The 21,498-nt window shown below is 42.7% G+C and overlaps 1 protein-coding gene across 1 annotated transcript in view; it reads right to left on the bottom strand.

Moving 5' to 3' along the window:
* The window catches only part of C3H1orf198 (chromosome 3 C1orf198 homolog), a 31,656-nt gene extending 10,829 nt beyond the window's left edge, over window positions 1-20,827 (bottom strand). Inside the window, exons 1-2 of the mRNA XM_037895213.2 lie at window positions 20,266-20,827; window positions 12,433-12,483 (exon numbers count right to left, since the gene is read on the bottom strand). Of these exons, the coding sequence (XP_037751141.1) occupies window positions 12,433-12,483; window positions 20,266-20,610 (396 nt within the window). The 5' untranslated portion in view covers window positions 20,611-20,827. The remainder of the gene's footprint in view (window positions 1-12,432; window positions 12,484-20,265) is intronic.
* Between the last annotated feature and the right edge of the window lie 671 nt (window positions 20,828-21,498).

Raw genomic sequence — 21,498 nt, 5'->3', positions numbered from 1 at the left:
CTTCCCTAACCAGCCAACACTGATGCTGGTGAAGTGTCCCCAGTGAGCCACACTTGCATAACCATAGAAAAGTAGCCCTTTTTGTTGATGTACTGTGGCAAGGTGGGATGGTGTCAAAATAAGAATATTTGTAGCTGTGACAGGTTCAGTCACAGAGATCCTCTTGAGACTGTCACCTGGCATGCTGAAATTACCCCCAAGTCCGTTTTCCCTGCCAGCTTGGGACTTCCAGAACCCTGCCTCGTTGAGCCAGACACCAGCCTGCTGCAATACAGACCCAGGGTCTGGGCCACACCCCCAAAGCTACAGGCTTTAAATGAAAACAGCTCTGCAGGTTACCTGACTCCAGCACCCAGAAACCCAGCTCTCAATGGGATCCAAACCCCAAATAAATCTGTTTTACTCCGTCTAATGCTTATACAGGGTAAACTCAAATTATCCGCCCTCTATAACACTGATAGAGAGATATGCACAGCTGTTTGCTCCCCAGGTATTAATCATTTATTCTGGGTTCATTAATAAACAAAAGTGATTTTATTAAGTATAAAAAGTAGGATTCAAGTGGTTTCAAGTAATAAGGCACCTACTGCTCCACTGCAGTTGCTGAATATCCATCCAGCATGTCCTACACATTGCTGAGAGTCACAGCCCTGCATAGCAGGAGACAGTTAAGGCTCTGCACAATTGCATGACAATGGACTACACAATGGATTTTCCAACTCCAAAATGATTTCCCACTGACAGGTAGCAATCCAACACTGCAAGTTCCCCAGAGTAATCGCCCCCCACTTTTCAACCCTCAGTGCAGCTCTCATTCTCGTTTTCCCTGCCCTGGACAGCTGGGGTGAGCTAAGTACACAGACCCAGGAACGTGGCCTTGCGCATCCAAAAGCTCTAGAGCTGCTGCTCTTCATCTCAACCCTGCATTACAATGCGATCCCACCAGTCAGTGCTTCTTTCTTAGGCCCAGAAGTGACGCTCCATCATCTGCAGCTGCTCCGTGAACACTAACAACCACCTTGAACTGGTTCTCACTATGTTCCACAGCAATGTGTCCTCCACAAAATTGACCTGTGGCTCTTCCTACTGCTTTGCAAACACTGGAGGATTGCGTGTCCTGTGTTTGCAACACTCATGACAACAGTTCAGAGTTGTGTGGGCTCAATGCTTCTGTCAGAGATGGCAGACAGCAAACAGTGCCATGCAGGTTTGTGGGATTTTAAAAAAAGACAAAAATTATGGGGTGGAAACTGTTACATGCTAGGAAGTTGTCCCCTTGCTCCCAGTCATACCTGCATGACTCGTTTCTGTCCCACCACACATTGCCAACATTTCCCAAAATACAGTGTGCTTGATGATAGAGAGTTGCACACTGATGGTACATCGCACTGTGCATCAACACAAGCACTCCTGGGGAACACACACAGCACCAGCACAGCCTGCCAAGAATACACATGCATGAGCGATATACTAACTGCAGTGCTTACTGTGATCCATCAGGGCTAGTGCCTACAAGGTACAAGCGTAGCAGCTGAAGTGCCTTCAGCCCTTTACACCTGGCACACTACTGATAACCTAAAGCAGAGGTGGGCAAACTATGGCCCATGGGCCATATCTGGCTCACGGGATCATCCTGCCCGGCCCCTGAGCTCCCAGCCCTTCCCCTGCAGCCTCAGCTCACCGTACCGTCAGCGCTCTGGGTGGCTGGCTGCAAGCTCCTGCCAGGCAGCATGGCTGTGAGAGCCGCCGGCCTGCCCAGGTGCTCGAGACTGCCTGACAGCGTGGGAAGTGGGGGGGTTGGATTAGGGGAAGGGGGTCCCAGGGGGCAGGGGTGTGGATAGGGATAAGAGCAGTCAGGGGACAGGCAGTAGGGGGGGTTGGATGGGGGGGGTTTCTGGGGGGTCAGTTAGGGGACAAGGAGAAGGGGGGGTTAAAGGGGTTCTGAGGGGGGCAGTCAGGAGGCGGGAAGTGGCAGTGGCCGGATAGGGGGCAGTGGCCAGGCTGTTTGGGGAGGCACAGCCTTCCCTACCCAGCCCTCCATACAGTTTCCGAATGCCGATGTGGCCCTCAGGCCAAAAAGTTTGCCCACTCCTGACCTAAAGGTTTGGTGTACCACAGCACTGAGCAGCTATTCCAATTAAATTTAACTAAAAATAGTGAAGTCTTACTTTTGAAGCTCACTAAAGATTATATGCATTAACATTATTCCCATTTCACTTCACTTGTCAGTCCATCTTTTTAAATACATGAGATGGTGTCCTCAGGCACAAATATAATCCCATAAGATCTCATTTTCACTGGAAATGTGTTGGGACCCAATTTTCTACTCCTTGTACACACGAAACTTTCCTGAAGTTCCAAGGGAGAGTTGATCTTGCATTTCTTGCACACCCAACTCCTATTTTTCACATATACGTAAAATTAGAAGTGTGAATCTTAACTTTGGAGCTAATTGTCATAGTGTACATTTTGCCTTGCACTGGTCAGCAGTCTGCTACACAACTGATTCATGGATTAGCATCTGAACTCTCCAGAGAATTGGATTAATTTAGTGGCTTTACACATCCTATATAATTTATATGCAGGAGAGCAACACGTAACTGATAGCCTGAGTCTTGTAGTTCCACGATTAATGTATGGAGTGCTCTGTGTTATCAAATGATGCAGAACACAACCAACATGGGACTAATTATAAAACAGTCACCATGGGTGAGAGAGAGTGAAAGGACACAAACTGCTCTAATCATGCCACTTGAACAAATATTTCAATAAAAAAGCAAAAGAACAAAAAACTTACAATGCTTCAAAAGTTTGTGTGTGTGTGTGTGTGTGTTTTTAAAAGGCACATCAGTGTGTTATTAGTAAAAGATTTCCCTCCATTACTAGTAAAGGTAAAAGCTGCAGAAGCAGATTGTTACTGCCATAGCACTGAGGATATTCACCTTGTGTGCCACTACAAAGACACTTAGGAATACTGTCCTGGAGAGATTTTACAATCCTGAATCCCAGGTTCATGCTTTATGATTTTGTTTTGTATAGTAATAATTTGTTTCCACCACATACTCTTGTTTCTAGTTAACTTTCCATTCTTTCTTAACTAAACCTACTTTTGTTTTACCATAAGTACTCACAAGTGCTGTGAGACTTTACAGGAGTGGTGATTTACGGTAAAACTAGTAAACTGAGGTACACTGCACTGAGGGCAGAGGATCTGCAATTTCAGTGAGTAACCTGTGTCAGGAGCTGGATATCACAGGGGACCAATTCAATGAGACTCGGGGATCGGGTTGCACCTATTGTAAAGCTGCAAGGTGAAGACAGGGCTGGCATAGCCCAGAGGAGAGTGCTTGAATGGCTATAAGGATGGTGGTGTTAGGGAGCTGATTCACAGGCAAGACTCCCTCATGCTGGAGGCAGGAAGTAACAACATGAGACACAGTCCTGCATACCCCAAGAACCGTCACACTCTTCTTCTTTCAAATTTCAGGAGATCAGGTTTCTGGTTCAAAACCCATCACTTTGAAAACCAGAACAAAGGTTATAGAAGGATAAAAAAAAAAAAAAAACAAAAAAAAACAAGACTATTTTCCAACTATGCATTTTGCAATTTAGCCATCCTGAACATTCTGAGTCAGAGGCATCAACTAAACTGGTGGCCAGTATAATCTAGCCCTGCCAATCCTGTAATGCAAACATCATGACTAGGGCCCTACTAAATTCACAGTCCATTTTGGTCAATTTCATGGTCATGGGATTTTAAAAACTAATAAATTTCACTGTTTCAGATATTTCAATTTTAAATTCCATGGTACTGTAACCATGGGGGTCCTGACCCAAAATGGGGTTGGGTGGGGGTCGCAAGGCTATTGTAAGGGGGCTGTGGTACTGCCACCCTTACTTCTGTGATGCTGCTGGTGGTAGAGCTGCCTTCAGAGCTGGACTCCCAGCTAGCAGTCGAGGGAGGTTCCCAGAAATGGGTCTGAACCAGCCTCGGGAGCAGCCCGTGCAGAGGAAGAGGAAGTCCTGTCCCTCCCCATCCCATCTGGGACTAGCAGCTGGAGCCCGGCACGCAGTAGGAGCCACCAGCTGGGGCGCCCTTAGCCCTGCCCCTCCTCGGCTCCAGACCCAGCGCTTGGTAATTAAAGGGGACTTGGGCTGGTTGTGTGTGTGTGTGTGTGTGTGTGTGTGTGAGATTGACCACAGCATCACCCTGACCATGGGGCACTGGCGGTCACCCACTTGCCAGGCCATCCCTGCCCTCCCCCTATCCCATGCCACCCTCACTTCTGTGCTGCTCCTGGCAGCAATGCTGCCTTCAGAGCTGGACTTCCCACCAGCAGCCACTGCTCTCCAGCTGCCCAACTCTGTAAAATCTGGTCTTGGGGGAGATCAGATTTTTACGGTCCATGACGCATTCTTCACAGCTGTGAATCAGGTAGGGCTCTAATCATGACTAAGGCTAATATTTAGTCATTGGTTTTTTTTGGTAAAAGTCATGGACAGGTCACAGGCAATAAATAAAAATTCACAGCCCATGACCTGCCCATGACTTTTACCAAAAACACCAGTGACTAAAACTCTACCTCTGGGGTCCCGCTGCTCAGGGGGACCCCTACTGGGGGGGCCCTTCTCCAGTGCTGGGGGTTGACTGCCCCCTGGCTGCTGCTCCCGAGGACCGCTCTCCGGACAGCCTCCAGGTGGTCCCCAGGGAACACCACTGCTTGGGCAGTCCCCAAGCAGCTGGCTCTGGAGTGCCCAGCTCCGGGGCCACCCAGCAGTGCCCGTTGTGGCTGGCCCTGGGGCTGCTGCTCAGATGCTCCCCGGGGCCGCCCACAGGACCACTGCTCGGGCAGTCCCCAGAGCCAGCTGCCTGTGGCCTCCTGATCAGCAGCTGGTGCAGCTGGCCCCGGGTTGCTCCAGCAGCAGCCGGTGTGGCTGGCTGTGGGGCGCCCGAACAGCTGGCCCTAGGGCCATTTGCTCCGGGGGCCCTGAAGTCAGCCACATCAGCTGCTACAGAAGTCACGGAGGTTGTGGAAGTCACAGAATCCGTGACTTCCACAACCTCCAGGAAAGAATCACAGCCTTAATCATGACAGATGGCTCTTACCTATCTACTACAGGAAACTTGATTGAGGTAATCTGTAAAAGGGGACACTGTATGTTTGCCTTTCTTAGTTTTTCAAGACAGACCTACTGTGCATTTAGGTTTGTGTTAAACACTTTGGAGGCCAAGCTATTCTCAACAAGATGTTTTTACAATGAAGGACTGGCATAAGTAAAGTCATTGCTAATGACTAATGCTAAAGATGCTAATGGCCATCTTTCTTTCTTCTAGTAAACAATGCAGGATATTAGGAGATCTGGCTTCAGAGAAGGAAGTGTTATGCTTAAGGCACAGGACTAGTTTTCAGGAAGCCTGGATTCATTCCCCAACTCTGCCACAGATTCTGTGTGACCTTGAGCAAGTCAGTCTCAGTTCCTCATCAGTAAAATGGAAAAAATCCTTCCTTTCTCCCATCCTTTGTCTGTTTTGCTTATTTTTGTAAGCTCCTCTGCCTGGGGACCGTCTCTTGCTACATGTTTGTACAATGCCTAACACAATGGCATCCCAATCTCAAGTTGGGGACTCTGGATGCTATCATCATTCAAATAATAATAATAAATGATCTTATGAATGCATAGATGTGACAATGGAAAGCTTAATGTCAACAAGTGTAAGAATAAAAGAAAAAGGACTGAAGCAAAGATGTTACAATTAATTCGTATTAAAAGGAAAGTATAAAATATGGCCACATATGGGAAGCAGTGGCTTTACAGCAGCTAGGGCAGGAGACTGGAAGTCAAGATTCCTTCACTTTATTCCTATTTCCACTGCCAAATCACTATGTGACTTAATACCAGTCAACCTATCCAGGCCTCATTTTCTTGGTATAACTGAATTCCATCTTTTATTTCCCAAGAGTATGGCAAAGATTAATACTTGTAAAACATTTTTTAATCCTTGCATGAAAGGCAATAAAAGTGCTCAGTATTAGTACAAAATGCATGGATTTTAAGTTAGAGTTTTAGAAAGAAAGAAAGGAAGGAAGGAAGGAAGGCAGGCGAGAATCCACACAAGCACAATGCAGCCATAAGCACAAGGTGATAGACACCAGATTTGATGGTGAGATTATCAGGCACATAGTGTGCATGTTAAGATAGAGTGCACCATACCCTCAGAGCCTGAGATAATCTTACTGTATAAAACTAGGTCTTGGTTCATAAAGTCTATACTAAAAACAGAAAGACTAAAAGACACCTAAGAGCTATTTTTACATCTTATTCACTTACCAGGAATGTGTAGGATTTTATTGAACAGATGAGCGCACACAGCCAAAATAAACTGTTTGGCTTGGCAGTTTCAAGATATCTAAGTTGTTGAGACAAAGGCTTCAGAAACACTGTCAAAGAAAGCTCATTTTAAGCAGTGCCTAGTATATTAAGCAGCAAAATAAAGCCCAGTTTACTCAAAGGACAAAAATAATTAAATTCATTAAAATAAGGACCTCAACTTGCTGAACAAAGAAACAGAACAAACATACATTCCAAAATAGCACAGCCATGCACAAGAACAATGATATAACAAGGATAAGGATTAAAACTTCTAAACCAACAAAGAACCATCAACAGGTTTTACAAAAAATCCACAGAAAAAAACAAAAACAACCACCAAGCAACCAGCCATTCAAGACTAAAATACTTTGAGTCCATGTCCAAAATAAAATACATGAGATGCACATTACATAACTTCAGAGATAGTGTCCACCTAGTCCTTACTAAACTTGTGTTCCAGACCTCAATGGTTTAAATCTTTGATTTGGAGCACAAGTTTCCATATCTGAAATGCTGAGAACTTTTAATCGATTTTGGTACCCTCTACTGAAGTTTTGAAAGACAATTAAATAAAACCAGAAAAATCATGTAAAGGCAAAATAAGTGACAGGAAAGGATGATTATATGATTAAAAACTTCCTCACCATTTCCAATGCCTTGATAATAATCATCATGCTCTAAGAAGGGTTTGTTTGTTTTCAAAGTGCTTTACAAATGTTAGTCAAGCCTCATAAAAACCTTTGAGAAAACAGAAGGACAAGATTTTCAAACGTTAATTCCTAAAGACAGGCACCCAACTCCATATTTGTGCACTTCAGCTGGCTGTGCCATATGCCCGTGGAAAAAAAATAATCAAGCTACATATTTAAGTGCCTAAATATGGATTCAAATACCTGGTTTAGCACCCATGCTTGAAAATACTGGCTTAGTGAGTTTCCCAAAACCACAAAAGGAAGCCTGTGTCAGAGCCTGGATTTAATCTGTTGAATTTCTACTTCCCAAGCCTGTGTTCAGACCACAGAACTGACAGGGAAAAAAGCTTTCTGTTCTCACAAACAAGGGCGTAGCTAGCAATGAAATTTCCGTGGATACTGGGTAAGCTTTTGTTCCACCATATGCTACCTACAGTAGCCTCATAGCCTCCTGGACTAAGCCTATAAAATGATTGCTAAATTACTAGGTACAGTTAGATAGAGAGATCTAGAAACAGAAAGGGTCTTTAAAAGTTTCCAAATCTTTATATACACTGGCCTCAAAGTTAAATGAAATATTATGGTTTTTGCTTGCCTTCAACCATGTTTCACACTTGGAAACATCATGCTGTAACCTAAGGCCTGAGGGAAATCACCGTTTACTCCAACTCCCTGTGAGATAAAGCAATTCTTTCCAACTTTCTTCCTACTCTCTTAGTATCTTTCATAATAAACAAGCTTGGAAAAAATCATTTTTAAAATATTATTTCAATTAATATTTTTTTATGGTCTTAAATGTTTACTGTTGCAGGAAATTATGTGAGGGTCAGTTAATAATTATTTGATGACAGGAGATGTTGAGATTCAAAGAGCTAAAGCTTTATAACTGTTACAACACGAACTGTCTACATCACATATCAAAATATACAAAATAAATATCCTTAACTCTAATAAATTCTCAGGCAGCATTTTTCTTACTTTACCAATCTGTAAATTTCTATCATCATCGATGGAAGTACTTTTCCCATCAGTTTGTGTGTGTACAAACTCGAAGTTTATCAACATTTACAGATTTCAGAGTAACAGCCGTGTTAGTCTGTATTCGCAAAAAGAAAAGGAGGACTTGTGGCACCTTAGAGACTAACCAATTTATCTGAGCATGAGCTTTCGTGAGCTACAGCTCACTTCATCGGATGCATACTGTGGAAATTGCAGAAGACATTATATACACAGACACCATGAAACAATACCTCCTCCCACCTGCTCTCCTGCTGGTAATAGCTTATCTAAAGTGATCATCAAAAAACTAATCCTTCCAAGTTTATTAATAAAGGTTATGGATGACTGTTGATAAGGCTACTAGATAATTTCTCTCACGGTTTGTATGATTTTTATAGTATATGCTTAAAAGAAAAATCAGTACTTTCCCCCCTTAAATTTAAATGTCAAACTTTAAGTTTATCACATTATTCTCCTCACGTAAACCAAGGCCCACTCACATCAAGGAGAAAAGATTTAAGAATACCATTCACCACAAAGCTATAAAAATAACTGCTACAGGAATAAGCAGGCAGGGGGAAGACCGAATAAAAATGAGGAATGCAAGATGAAATATGGATTTTTTTTTTTAAACACAAGCAACTCAGACTGAGAGAGAACTAATCACATAAATAAGTCACAGTTTAAACCAGCTAAGAAAGCAGGACTGAGTCACAAGAAGCTAGATTCAAATATACATGAAGTGGAACTCACACTGTTACTCTGCTCTCCAGGTATAAACCTTCCACTATTGCACAGATAAGCAACACACTTACAGCGTCTTCAGTTACATTGTTACCCACGCAGTAAAATGGAAAACTGCATCTCAGTAATAACTAATGATGGAACTGGTTAGAGAGGCAATAAAATGACTCCGTACAATTGAAACTTTAGGGGGTGGGGAGAGAATTTAACTAGGATTTGGTAATAATGGAGAATTTCACCCATCACACATGGTAAGAGTGCTGGTTCCCCAACATGCCTCCTAAAATTCAAAGGCAAGGAAATATGTATCTTTCATATTATATTACAAGCTAAGAAGGAGCCAGATAGTCTTGTGTGGATTTTAATTGGATTTTCCTGCATATATTACTCCTAGTGGAACAAGAATACTGTTTTTATATAGTGTCTGATTCTAGATGTACGTAAGAATATCGCTGTATCCCTATGTCCTCATTTAATTTTATATGTAAATCCTTCTGACAGAATTAAAAATACCCTTTTATGTCCGTTTTTAAATATAAACTATTTGCAGATGAATGACTGAACACTAAATATGGTATATTCCTCAGAATGGCCCAAACTCAAAAAAGTCTAATGAGTCAGCCGAAGGAAGGAACCTGACAAAATGCAACGTGTGGGGAAAATGCAGCATAAGAGAGGAAAAGAAAAAATCCCAGAGTTGGAAGAAAGGGACTCTGATCTGATGCTTCATTCAATTTTTCACTTAAGAGCAATCTGCTTTCCCTCAAGCTAAAAAATAAAAATGTAGTATTTGATAATATAGTGGATAAAAAGATTTTTTTGAAGTGCCATGATTTTGAAATTTCTGTGTAAAATTCATCCACTTTTGATCAGCTATAGAGCAGGTCAAAAAATCTTAAATTTAGAAAAATGTTGATGGGGGTGGGGCAGAGAAAGAACAAGTTTTTCTCGAAAATTTTCATGAAAAGAATTTCCCCTGCTCTTTTTTCCCCCTAAACCAGCTCTGTTTGATAACAATTTAACTAAATCTTGACAAAACTCAAAAAACAGACTAGCAAAAACAGTTTAGGAGCTGCTGTTACAAAGTGGGGGGAAAGTTTTGATTCAGTTCAGATTAATTTTTCAAAGCAACTTGTAGCCCAGTAATTGCTTTACTTGTATTATCATAGTGCTTAGGACCCCTAGTCATGGACCAGGCCCTATTGTGCTAGGTGCTATATAAACACAAACCAAAAAGATGGTCTCTTCCCCAAGGAGCTTACAATCTACACAGTATTCTAACATTTTAACCTGCTGCATATAAATGTGCAAGAAAGGCCACCAAATGTGCCACCACTCTGGTTAGCTGAAGCAAACTAGTATTCCTTAAAGTTTGGTAGATGACAACCTCTCCTCTCTTACTCCTCTCCCGCAGAAATAGGGATTTTCACTTCATTCTCGGATCTTCCTTTTGCCAGAAACAGAAGTTTCTTAAAGAAAAAGATGAAGGATGCCAACAGGCAACACTGTAAATAGATACAGTGACTTAGATAAACACTTTATTTTAGTTAAGTTGACACATTTACGCAGCCTCACTAGTTTATTGTTGCCAACCTCCCGACATATTAGTAGTTTCATCAGTGGATAATCGATTGGGCTGGAGTAAACTTTAATCACTAGCTATACAGGAACAGTCAGAACAAAACAAAAACTTTTAAACTGAGATTCTCTTCCCTAGATGTACTGTGCAACCATCATGGTTTATTAATTATCTTGACTTTAAAAACAGACCAGCTACCACAAGATGTAATATTTTCCAGGAGGTTGGTCATAGATATAAAGGATATACTAAGAGGTATCAAGATAGAGCCTACAAACATCTTCTGAAACTGTAAATGTAACATAACTCCATGAAGACCACATTCACTCCTTATTTCTGCTGTTTGTGATTGTACCACCAAAGGTAAAAGGCCAATGGCAGTACAATTTATTACTGATGATCAGTAAGGAGAAGAGTTCAGCATTCTCTGTATCACTGCTACTCTTTTCTTGACAACCACACCCCAATTTATGCATAATGCCCACCATCTAGGCCAGGGGTGGCCAACCTGTGGCTCCGGAGCCGCATGCGGCTCTTCAGAAGTTAATATGCGGCTCCTTGCATAGGTGCTGACTCCGGGGCTGGAGCTACAGGTGCCAACTTTCCACTGCTCAACCCCAGGCCCAGCCCCCACTCCATCCCTTACCCCTTGACCTCCGCCCCTTCCTGCCCCCTCCCCTAAGCCTGCTGCACCCTTGCTCCTCCCCCCTCCATCCCAGAGCTTCCTGTATACTGCAAAACAGCTGATCGCAGCGGGCAGGAGGCATGGGGAGGGAGCGGGAGGTGCTGATCAGCAGGCGGGCAGGAGGCGCTGAAGGTGGTGGCGGGGGGTGCTGGTGATGTATTATTGTGGCTCTTTAGCAATGTACATTGGTAAACTCTGGCTCCTTTTCAGGCTCAGGTTGGCTACCCTTGATCTATGCCCATCCAAACTAAAGGCCTTTCCTGCATCAAACAACAAGTTAGTGGTTTCTTCCTAGAGTGGGCCAACTAGAGTAAGTTAATCTGAGGCAACTGTTCCCTGCCATCCCCGTATAACTCCTGCAGTACTTGATCAATATTGCATTTTAAGCTTATCATGATATCTTCCCTCTGGGTAGCTCCAGGACCCCCAGCATTTGTGAAATGTGGACCCCCCCTTGCAATCTACCAGCAGCCAGAGGACAGAAGTCTGAATCTGACTAACTTTACTTTTTTTTTTTTTTAAACACGAAAGAGATACACAGTCGATGTGTTTGTACTTGTATTTTCCATTATGAGAAATTAAAATAGCTTGCTGTTAAGAGTTCACCATCAGAAACTACAACCAAAAAACCCTGACAAACATGATATTTCTGAATTGTGTCCTCACTCTGCAGTTACACAGAGAAGTTGACCACTAGCTTTATTTTAGTATTGTGGGAAACGCACTGTAGCTAGTACTTTTGCTACAATTTTGACATCTTCAATAAGCAGAACAAATCCAACAGAGTGTAAGATACTTATCTATGCACTCCTCCTTTTTGGGAAGAAGGGAAACAACCTGGGCTTCACACAGAAGCAGCAAGTTCAACAGGTTTCACCACAGCCTGGTGCACAGGACACCAGACGAAGTCTAAAACAGGCTTTATAAAATTAACTTGGGTTACCAACTACTTGCATGCTTCTTTCCTCACCCCAAACCACTTACATCTGTCATAGAAACATATTTTAAATAGGACCCACCTCTTTACCTGTGAGGTAGGTAATTCATAATTATTTAATCCTTTCGTTTCTTTTCTTCACTAAACAGGGAAATTTGATTTTCTGTCCAGATTTGATTAGTAATTTTCTAAACTATGAAAATCTGATTGCATAACAACAGTTTTACACTTACATTTGGAAACTAAGTATTAGCTCATGAAGCACCTAATCTGCTTCTATTTAAGTCAATGAAAACATACTTAGTCTAATTTTTATTTATGCTATGGGTCACTTTACACTGCTTACCTTAATATATCAATTCTCAAATGGAGCAGGATCAACTCCAAGGGAAACTGACATTAAATTAAAAAGTAGCAAACTTACCTTGGTTTCCCAAGAGAAAGGGGCCGAGTGTTCATCTTGCCAAGTTATGTCCTGAAATGAAATTCAAGAATCTCTCTAAAAATCAAAAAAGCATTCTTATTTAATAAAAATATCAAAGAGGTACACTTATATTGCATCACTTGAAGTGTAACAAAACAGTAAAATAGTAACAAAATTAAATTAGAACCAGCCAAAGAATGAGAGAGAGAGAGAGAAACAGTAGCGCTCACTGAGTGAATGAAAGCTCTCTTTTAGACTGTAAATTCTTAGGGGCAAGGACTGTCATTTATTCTATTTTTGTACACTGCCCAGCAACATGGGGGTATTAACCTGGTCTAGACCTCTCCATGCCATTGCTATACAAAGAAGAATATTAAAAATGTACTGTATGTTTGATCTTCACCAATTACGTTATTCGAGACACAATAACCAAATATTTATATCTACTTTAATGATGATCAGACCGAGATCAATATCCTATGCAGTGTAAGGAACCACATTATGTCAAAAATTAAATGGCGATTATATTCTGAAAAATGACACCAAAAACTGCAAGGGGAGTTCCATAGTTATTGCTACTTAGGAACTCCATTTTTAATTTGCTCAGTTTAGAAATAAAAATGTTTTTTCAACTGTAAGTCCTGCAGACTCAACCTGGGGTTTGACAGTCAAACTAGGCTCTTTCTGGCTCACATTCCATGAACAACAACAAATATTTTCCATTTGGAAGTTAGTTATCAATTCTGATTAGGGTGACCAAACAGCAAATGTGAAAAATCGGGACAGGGGTTGGGGGGTGGGGTGGGGAGGGGAGTAATAGGAGCCTATATAAGAAAAAGACCCCAAAATAGGGACTGTCCCTATAAAATCGGAACATCTGGTCACTCTAATTCTGATGTTGATGCAGCAGAATCTGTCTTCCTTTCCTACAGTTGTGCTGGCTCTTCAGTGCTAACAGGAATATTTATATATATGTAGTCAAGTATCAGAGGGGTAGCCGTGTTAGTCTGGATCTATAAAAGCGGCAAAGAGTCCTGTGGCACCTTATTGACTAACAGACGTATTAGAGCATAAGCTTTCGTGGGTGAATATTCTTTGCCACCATATATATTTACAGATTTATATTTATTTAAAGAAAGCTGAGATCACTCAAAACACAGGTTTCAGAATAACAGCCGTGTTAGTCTGTATTCGCAAAAAGAAAAGGCGTACTTGTGGCACCTTAGAGACTAACCAATTTATTTGAGCATAAGCTTTCGTGAGCTACAGCTCACTTCATCGGAAACACTCTCTAGAGTGACGTGCCATTTTTAAACAATTACTGTTTTGAGTATAACTCCACTTTAATAGAGTTGTTACCTGCGTAATCTACATTTGTACATACAATTGCTAGCATACCTGGCACAAACATGTACCACGCACCAAGACAGGAGGTGCAAAATGAGAAAGTAGGTTTTTCCTATACCATAAACAAAATATTTTCCAAATTTGTTCATTCATTTTGATGTTTTGGAAAATAAACAATATTTACAAATAATGAATTAATCACAAATAAGGCTTATATTGGGCATATGTGGTGCTAGCAACTGATCAGTCCCATTTTATATTAAATACATTAAAGTGAATGGCTTCTGTACTAGACAAATAATGCTCCTCACATTTTGTACTTTTTAAGTCTGGGAAACTCTCCTGTTTGGCAGATACTTTTATGCTATAAACTCACCGCACTATGTTCTTCTCACAATCCCCTTTTTACCCCACCCTAGGTCAACATAATTTTTGGCCAAGAGCCACAACAGAGGTTTAAAATGAAGAAAGCTTAGAAGCTAACTGGTAAACTCAAAGCTCTGTGACAATCTCAGAACTGAAACTATTTTTCTGAAATATGTCCTCAGCCCCCAAGCTTCTTACTATACTGGAAATACACCAGTTAAGTAACCTTGTCTTTCCTATATGATCACTACATTCTTGTATGCCCGTCACCGGTAAGGAAAAAGGAAAGGGGAATAAAATTATGCTCATAATACTGCTTTAAAGAATATTAAAAGAGAACAAAAGCTTCAAGGTTATTCATCATCAACATCAATTAGCATCGATCCACATTTGATCAACTTGTGTTTTCAACAGGTAACAAATGGAGCTCTCTCCCAAAAAGAGGTAAGTAACCTTTTGTTCCTCCTATTAGATAACTGATGTAAGAGATGGATACTCTGGCTTGTGGAAATTCTCAGCCCAAGACAAAAAAACAAAAGAGAAGCATGCAACAAAGTTGCTACATTCAGGCAGCTTGTTGCAAAATGGCATCTGCTGTTCAAAATGGAAGACATACTAGTATCTTTCTTCTGTGCTCCTTGTTCTCTGTACATGATATAAACATTGTTCAGAGCATCTGATAGCAACTGTTCAGTCACAAACCCACAACAAAAGGGCTCCTGTGCTGGTAACTGAATATCTTACTGCAGCAAAAATGAACAGCAACACTACATCTTTTATAAGTATTATTGAGGAGAAAGGGTTGGAGTCAGGGGGAGGGGGTTAACTCTGGTGAAGATCTGCAGTGCATTTTCAGTGCTCCTGATAACAGAAATCTATAGCAGTTCAACTTAAAAAGCTTTTAAAGCAGAAAGTGTTTATTACAATAGTTACTTGTAAGTGAAAAAGAAAAGGATCAGGTGCTCATTGCTTCACACCAAGCTGAAGGCGGATACAAAACAGAAAATATTGCAGGCATCTTTGGAAAAATCAGACTTGCATGTTAAATGCTCATCATATCACCAAGCCAACTGGACATCTCAGCTGTTCCCCTTAACCCCAATTTAACATTTTCCAAGTTACATGATGATGATATAACTGAAACATACATTTGGTTATTATGAGTCCAATCCAGTCCAATCTGCTCCCAGGAGCTGCCCAACCCCTTTTAAAATCATGTCTTATGTGAGTCATGTTTTTGTTAACTTTTTTTTTTAAAAGCTAAGTTTTCACCTAAAACATAATAACAAAAGGCCTGAACCAACTCCCACTGAAGTAAATGGAAAGACTCCACTAATGTCACAGGAGTTGGAGCAGGCCCTAAACATTTGGCAGAGCGCAAGATGACCCTAGCAGAAATCAAGACTTCCCTAAAGAATGCTAGTACCACCACACACTGCCGTTCCTGAAAACCAGCTCTCCTTTAATTTGATCTAAATTCATTCCAAAATAACCAATGCAAGATGCATTATTTTAAATTCCAAATTACTTTCTCTTTGGTGATATATTGTACGATGTGAGCTAGTTTAACATATCCTTCTATAGTGATTTCCATTTGAAGAGCACAAAGGTGTTATCCACGTTAAAGCTTCTGTGAAAATTCTAAGTGATTTGGAAATCTAACTCCACTGATAGGCTCTTTTGAAAATCCCAGACTAATGAATTAAGCTTCACTTAATTCAGTCTTAGAGGTATTATTTATTCCCATTTTACAGATGGAGATACTGAACCACAAAGAATACAAGTGACATTCTCAGGGGAAGTCAATTATTTTTCGTTAAGGTCCAAACTTCTTGGTCAAGGTATAGTCAAGGTCCAGACTCCAGAGAAAAATAATAAAAAACAACAATGACAATAAGTAAACAACAAGATTTCAGGGTCTGTTCAAAGGTGTCTGACAGTATGGATTTAGCCCGCAGTCCACCTATTGATGATCACTGTTCTACGTCATACAGCAACTTTATGGTAACGCAGGGAATAGAAATCAGAGATTCTAACTCCCAATTTGTGCAACAAAAACATTTTTTGTTTCCTTCACTTTTTGGGTTATCCCCAACCTTCCCTAAAATCCTGGAGTAACCCTTTGAAATGCTTTATCCTTGTAATGTCAATTGCATCCCAAAATGCTACAGAATTTCCAGTCCCAGATTCAAAAGCTCATTTTATTTGCATAAAACAAATGGTCATATAGAGCCACTGTCCATTTGTAAAGGAAAAATGTTTCATTTGTTTTATATGAGGCAGGAGTGAATGGTAGGCAAAAAGAACTGGAATGATGAAGACTAGATTCTTCATACAAAATGCCTCCTTTTAGGGACAATTTGCTTTTTTAAACAAAAACCTACTGCAATATATTAGCCCTGTTTAAATAGAAAGTTTCCATAATTGGAGAAACACATCTGCAGTTCAATTGAGATTTAATGCTAATGATTTAACTCTTGGGCAAGTTTCAGAATGAATGTAAACACTGAAAATCTTTGAGGCCACTATAAATCTCTAAAGAATTCCTCACCCATAGAATTGCACAATGTCTTTTTGCAGGACTACTATGAAAACAGCTAAAGGAATTGTTTTGTGTTTCGTTTAAAATTAAAACTTCAAATGAAGTGCTAGAGAGGAAAATTCCACTATCCTATTATTTTGCTACAGACAAGGGATAGCTTGGGTAGATAGATAGAGATGCAACCCTGATACCAGAGCTAAAAGGGAGACAGTGAATTTAAACGTGGTAAGAAGGAAGGGGTTTGTTTTTTTCCAGTTACCTAGACAGCATAATTTTCACATAAGAACACAATTAAAATCTTCCGCACCAAGAGGAAATTATTGCATTAAATCTTCCTATCTACTGTGGAAGAAGCAGAACTGAATGCTGCACTCATTAGAACAATAGCCCTGTTTCATTTTTCTTTTCTTTAAAAGAGGCTTATTGGAAAAATTCTGCTATGCAAATTCACACTGTTCATTCTCTCTGCATTCCATGACAGTTTTCAAGCGTTCGCAGATGCATGCTAGCTGGCAAATGGAAGGGAAAAATCCCTTCATTTTGTGCCTGTTGGGAGTGAGAGAGATGAAGGGAAGGAGAGGTGCCAGGTGTGGAGCATCTTAGGGATCTGTTGTGCTGTCAATGCGGAGTTGCAGTAGCACGGCTGAGCAAGTGTCAGGTCAAGAGATAACACGAAAGCCCAGTAGGTGAGGCTTTCACAGACCTAGAAAGTTGAACAGCAACAGACTGGCTCAAGCAGAACAAAGTGGCTCTGTGGTAACAGGAGAAGAAAGAGAAATTAGGGAGCCATGGAAGATGTCCAGGATTCAGCTTTGGCACCAGAAAGGGAGGCTGAGAGAGAGAGCCAAGGAACGATGAGCCAGGAAAGGCCCCTAAGGCTTGGTAGTGCAGTTGGAAGACTAAAATGGAACAGGAGAATGCCAGAAGAGAGCAGGACCTCTTTTTCAGGAAGATAGTTTATATAAACCTTGGCTGGAAAGTGAAAAAGGAAGTCAGTTGATGCATATGCTTTATAACCTAAATTTAACTCTCTATACCAAGTCATTTGATTAACTGTGTTTATCCTCAATTAAAGAATACACAAGGGATAAAAACAGTACCATTCCTATTTGTTGCTTTTTTTGCCAAATGAGGGAACGAATATTTGCCAAACCTCAGAGGCATTTTGCCTGTCACTTTGTGAAGTGGGAAAAGATTTTGTCCATATGCTGCAACAGAACAACCCCTGGCACTTTTCTTCTGGCCCCAAGACAATTCAAAACAGCAAGCCCTCACAATCTCAAAACAGTGAAAGTAAAACATGTAGTCTAAGAATGGGGAAGACTAAAATGCCCAAGATAAACAGTTTTCAATTTCAATTTCAACCATCCCCACCGCCCCCCAAAAACTGATGGTCTGTTTACTGATGAAGACTAAATGTTCAGGATTTCCATCAGCACTGTCTAAGAGTCAAGCTGACCCTATGTTTCTGGATCAAACTCCAGGTATGAAATATGTATGCTGCTTAACCAGACATTTCCCTTACACAGCAGATGCAGAATGAGGGTCTTCTATAATATAGCCAGCTCTGAAACACTATGGTGATTATCTAAGTCTTCAAGCAGTGCTTACAAATCCTATGTATGCATATTAGTAGAGGGTTAACACAAGCCCTAGCCACTTCAAATTAAATTGGTGGTTACAAGTTCAGAAGCAGATTAATTTGTCATGTGTCTAGAGAACCAAAAAAATAATTTGACAGTAGTTTGCCTTAAGAATTTAAATCAGGATAACAAATTATATTGATGTTATGCATTGTGTGTGCTTTCATAGCCTGAGACTTTTTAAAAAAATTGTATGGCTGTGGTTTTTTGCATTCATTTAAAAACTAAATAGAGTAGACTCTCATATGCAAGGAGAGATAAAGAATGTAGTCAAATAAAGGAGAGCTTCAGAGGTTTACACATATTTGTTTACGGGACTTTAATTTGAAAGGCACGTACTCCATACTCCACTATCCAAGTACCTATGATTCTCTCCAAACACATTTTAGTGTTAAAGGCAAGAACATCAAAAGCTTCAAAACCTATATTTTCAACTGTCTAACTTTCCACATCCTTGTTTTTTCCTGGCACCGTATTAGCTGTGGAAAAGACTGAACAAGAATTTTTAAAAAGGTATGTAAAAAAAGGACCAGAACTGTGGAATATTTTCAATACTGTACTTATGAGCAGAAAAAGGAAAAGATTTGATGCAATGTAAACACTGCCTCAATTCTACTTTTAGTGATTATTTCTCCACTACCGTTCAATTATTTTAAAAATTAGTGTCCACAAAATCCTCTTTGTAATCCACGCTACTTGCAAAGATGAACTTTTCCACTTTTCCAGTTATTACTAATTGCAATCACATATTTTGTCATTCATTCACACACTGACATTCCTCCATTCTGCATCTACACTAGGAAACTGGTATCCATAACTCACCACCAGCGCAACTCCGCTGATGGTAGCCATTGTGTTGACAAGGATCAGGAATTTGTCAAGACTATGTTGGCTAACCCTATTCAGTGCAGTGTTGCAGAACACATTGGTAAGAACACCTGTGCCCTGGCTAATTCCACAACTTCTACCATTGCTGCCACCAGCGGAGAGTCACAGGTCTCCATTCTCTTAGAGCAGACAAGGCCAAAAGTCCCCGAAGTATAGGGAGAGCACTCATAACTGCATTTAGCACAGTCTTCAGCTTTGGCAACAGCATGAAGTGTTGAAAGACCATATCACAACTGTGCTGAAAATTGACAACACCACAGCTTTGACCACTACCTGCTGACATTGCTTTATTAATAATCCCTACTAGGCTCCCTCCCCCTAGAGCCCCCTTTCCACAACCCCCATAGCTTCCAATGTCCCCAACCTTGTCTCCCACTGTACCTCCCAATACCTGCACACCATCCTTCTCCCCCACAATGCCCTCACTCTTTGCCCCCATTCCCCCGACACCACTGTTCTACCCCACCCCACCTCACCACACTCTTTGCCCTCCATACCACCATTCTCCCCGTAATGCCCCTGCTCCTCATTCTTTGCCCCCATTCTCTCAATGCCCCCACCCTGCCCTTCTCCTCCCAAGCCTCCCACCCTCCCCCTCACTCTTCACCCCCAAGCCCCCCACCCTGCCCTTCTCCCCCCAGGCTCTGCCCCTCACCCTTCACCCCCATGGCCCCCACCCTGCCCTTCTCCCCCCAGGCCCTGCCCCTCACCTTTCACCCCCATACCCCCCACCCTGCCCTTCTCCCCCCAGGCCCTGCCCCTCACCTTTCACCCCCATGCCCCCCACCCTGCCCCCAGGCCCTGCCCCTCACCCTTCACCCCCATGCCCCCCACCCTGCCCCCAGGCCCTGCCCCTCCCCCTTCACCCCCAAGCCACCCACCCTGCCCTTCTCCCCCTTCACCCCCAAGCCACCCACCCTGCCCTTCTCCCCCCAGGCCCTGCCCCCATGCCCCCCTCCCTGCCCGTCTCCCCCCAGCCACCGCCCCCACTCCTCCCCCGCAGGCTGCCATCCCGCCCCGCAGGCTCTCCCCGGCCGACGCCGTTACCTCGTCCCCGAAGCGCACCACCTTCTGGCCGGTGTTGAGGCGCAGGCCGGGATAGCAGGCGGGGGGCGCAGCGCGGGCGGCCCCGCGATGCGCCGCGTAGCGGGCCTGGATGTGCGGCTCCACCAGGCACTTGTCGATGATCTCGTCCTGCTGGCGGGGCGGCAGCCGCTCCCAGTCGGGCCCGTAGCGCTCGCGGATCCGCTCCTTCTCCGCCATGATCTTGCGCGCCATCGGGCTCAGCGAGGAGAAGTAGCTGAAGCGCTTGCGCTCCCGCTCGTCCAGCGGCCGGTTCCCGTTCAGCACCGCGGTGCGGGAGGCGGCGATCGCCGCAGCCATGGAGGCCATCGTGCCCCTGCCCCGCACACGACGCTGAGACGGGAGCGACGCCGGGAAGAACCGCCTCCTCCGGCCCCAGCAGCGCCCTCCTCCTGCTCAACACCCTCTGCTGCCCTTTCCCCCCGCTTAGTCCCGCACTCCTCCCTCGACACTCCCCCTTTCCCCCGCACCCTCCCCTCTCCCTCGCTATACACTCCCCTCTCCTCCCTACACATTCCCTCTCCTCTCCGGACACTCCCCCTTTCTCTCGCCCTTCCTTTCTCCTCCCTTCACTCACCTCCTAGCTGCTGCTGCCAAGGCAAAGTGGTTTGTGTCGGCGTGACAAGCCCTGCAAAAATAAAATGCAGAAATCTCTGGTCTCATCTCTCTGGCAGAGCATGGTTGCATCGAGTCCTACCCCAGGGCTTCCCAGCCTGTTTGGGTGTGAGCCCCTATTCATCTTTGCCATCATTGCCCTTGTGTTGGTTCAGTGGCAGGTCTCTTTCCTTTCTTTTATGCAGTTTTTCACTCATAAATTATTACTAGTAAATGTGACCATTTCTGATAATCTGGGGAAATGTTTCTTGCACGTCCTTTGTATTTTGGAGTATACGCTGTCTTTCTTTTTTGACTTCTCTGTCACACTGGTCACCCCCCACCCTTAGAATTTACCCTCATATTTATGGTCTTTTCTTCTCTATTTAGTGGGACTTTACATTAGTTTTCCACATTTCATTTTGGCAGTGTGTTCAGGAGGTTATGTGGCTAGCTAACTTCTTTATCGCATCCAGAGTGACTTGTTTGGTGTGGTTTTAGTCAGGCACTTCTGAGCATGTCTCATATGTACTGCTGGCTTGGTGATTTTCCTGATTCTCTCTATTTCAGTATTTTATTCAGTGCAATAAACATATTGGAGGA

Source organism: Chelonia mydas, chromosome 3 (assembly GCF_015237465.2).
Source record: "Chelonia mydas isolate rCheMyd1 chromosome 3, rCheMyd1.pri.v2, whole genome shotgun sequence".
Lineage (NCBI taxonomy): Eukaryota > Metazoa > Chordata > Testudines > Cheloniidae > Chelonia > Chelonia mydas.
Note: the sequence above shows the minus strand (reverse complement) of the source record. Positions and strands in the feature narration are given on the sequence as shown.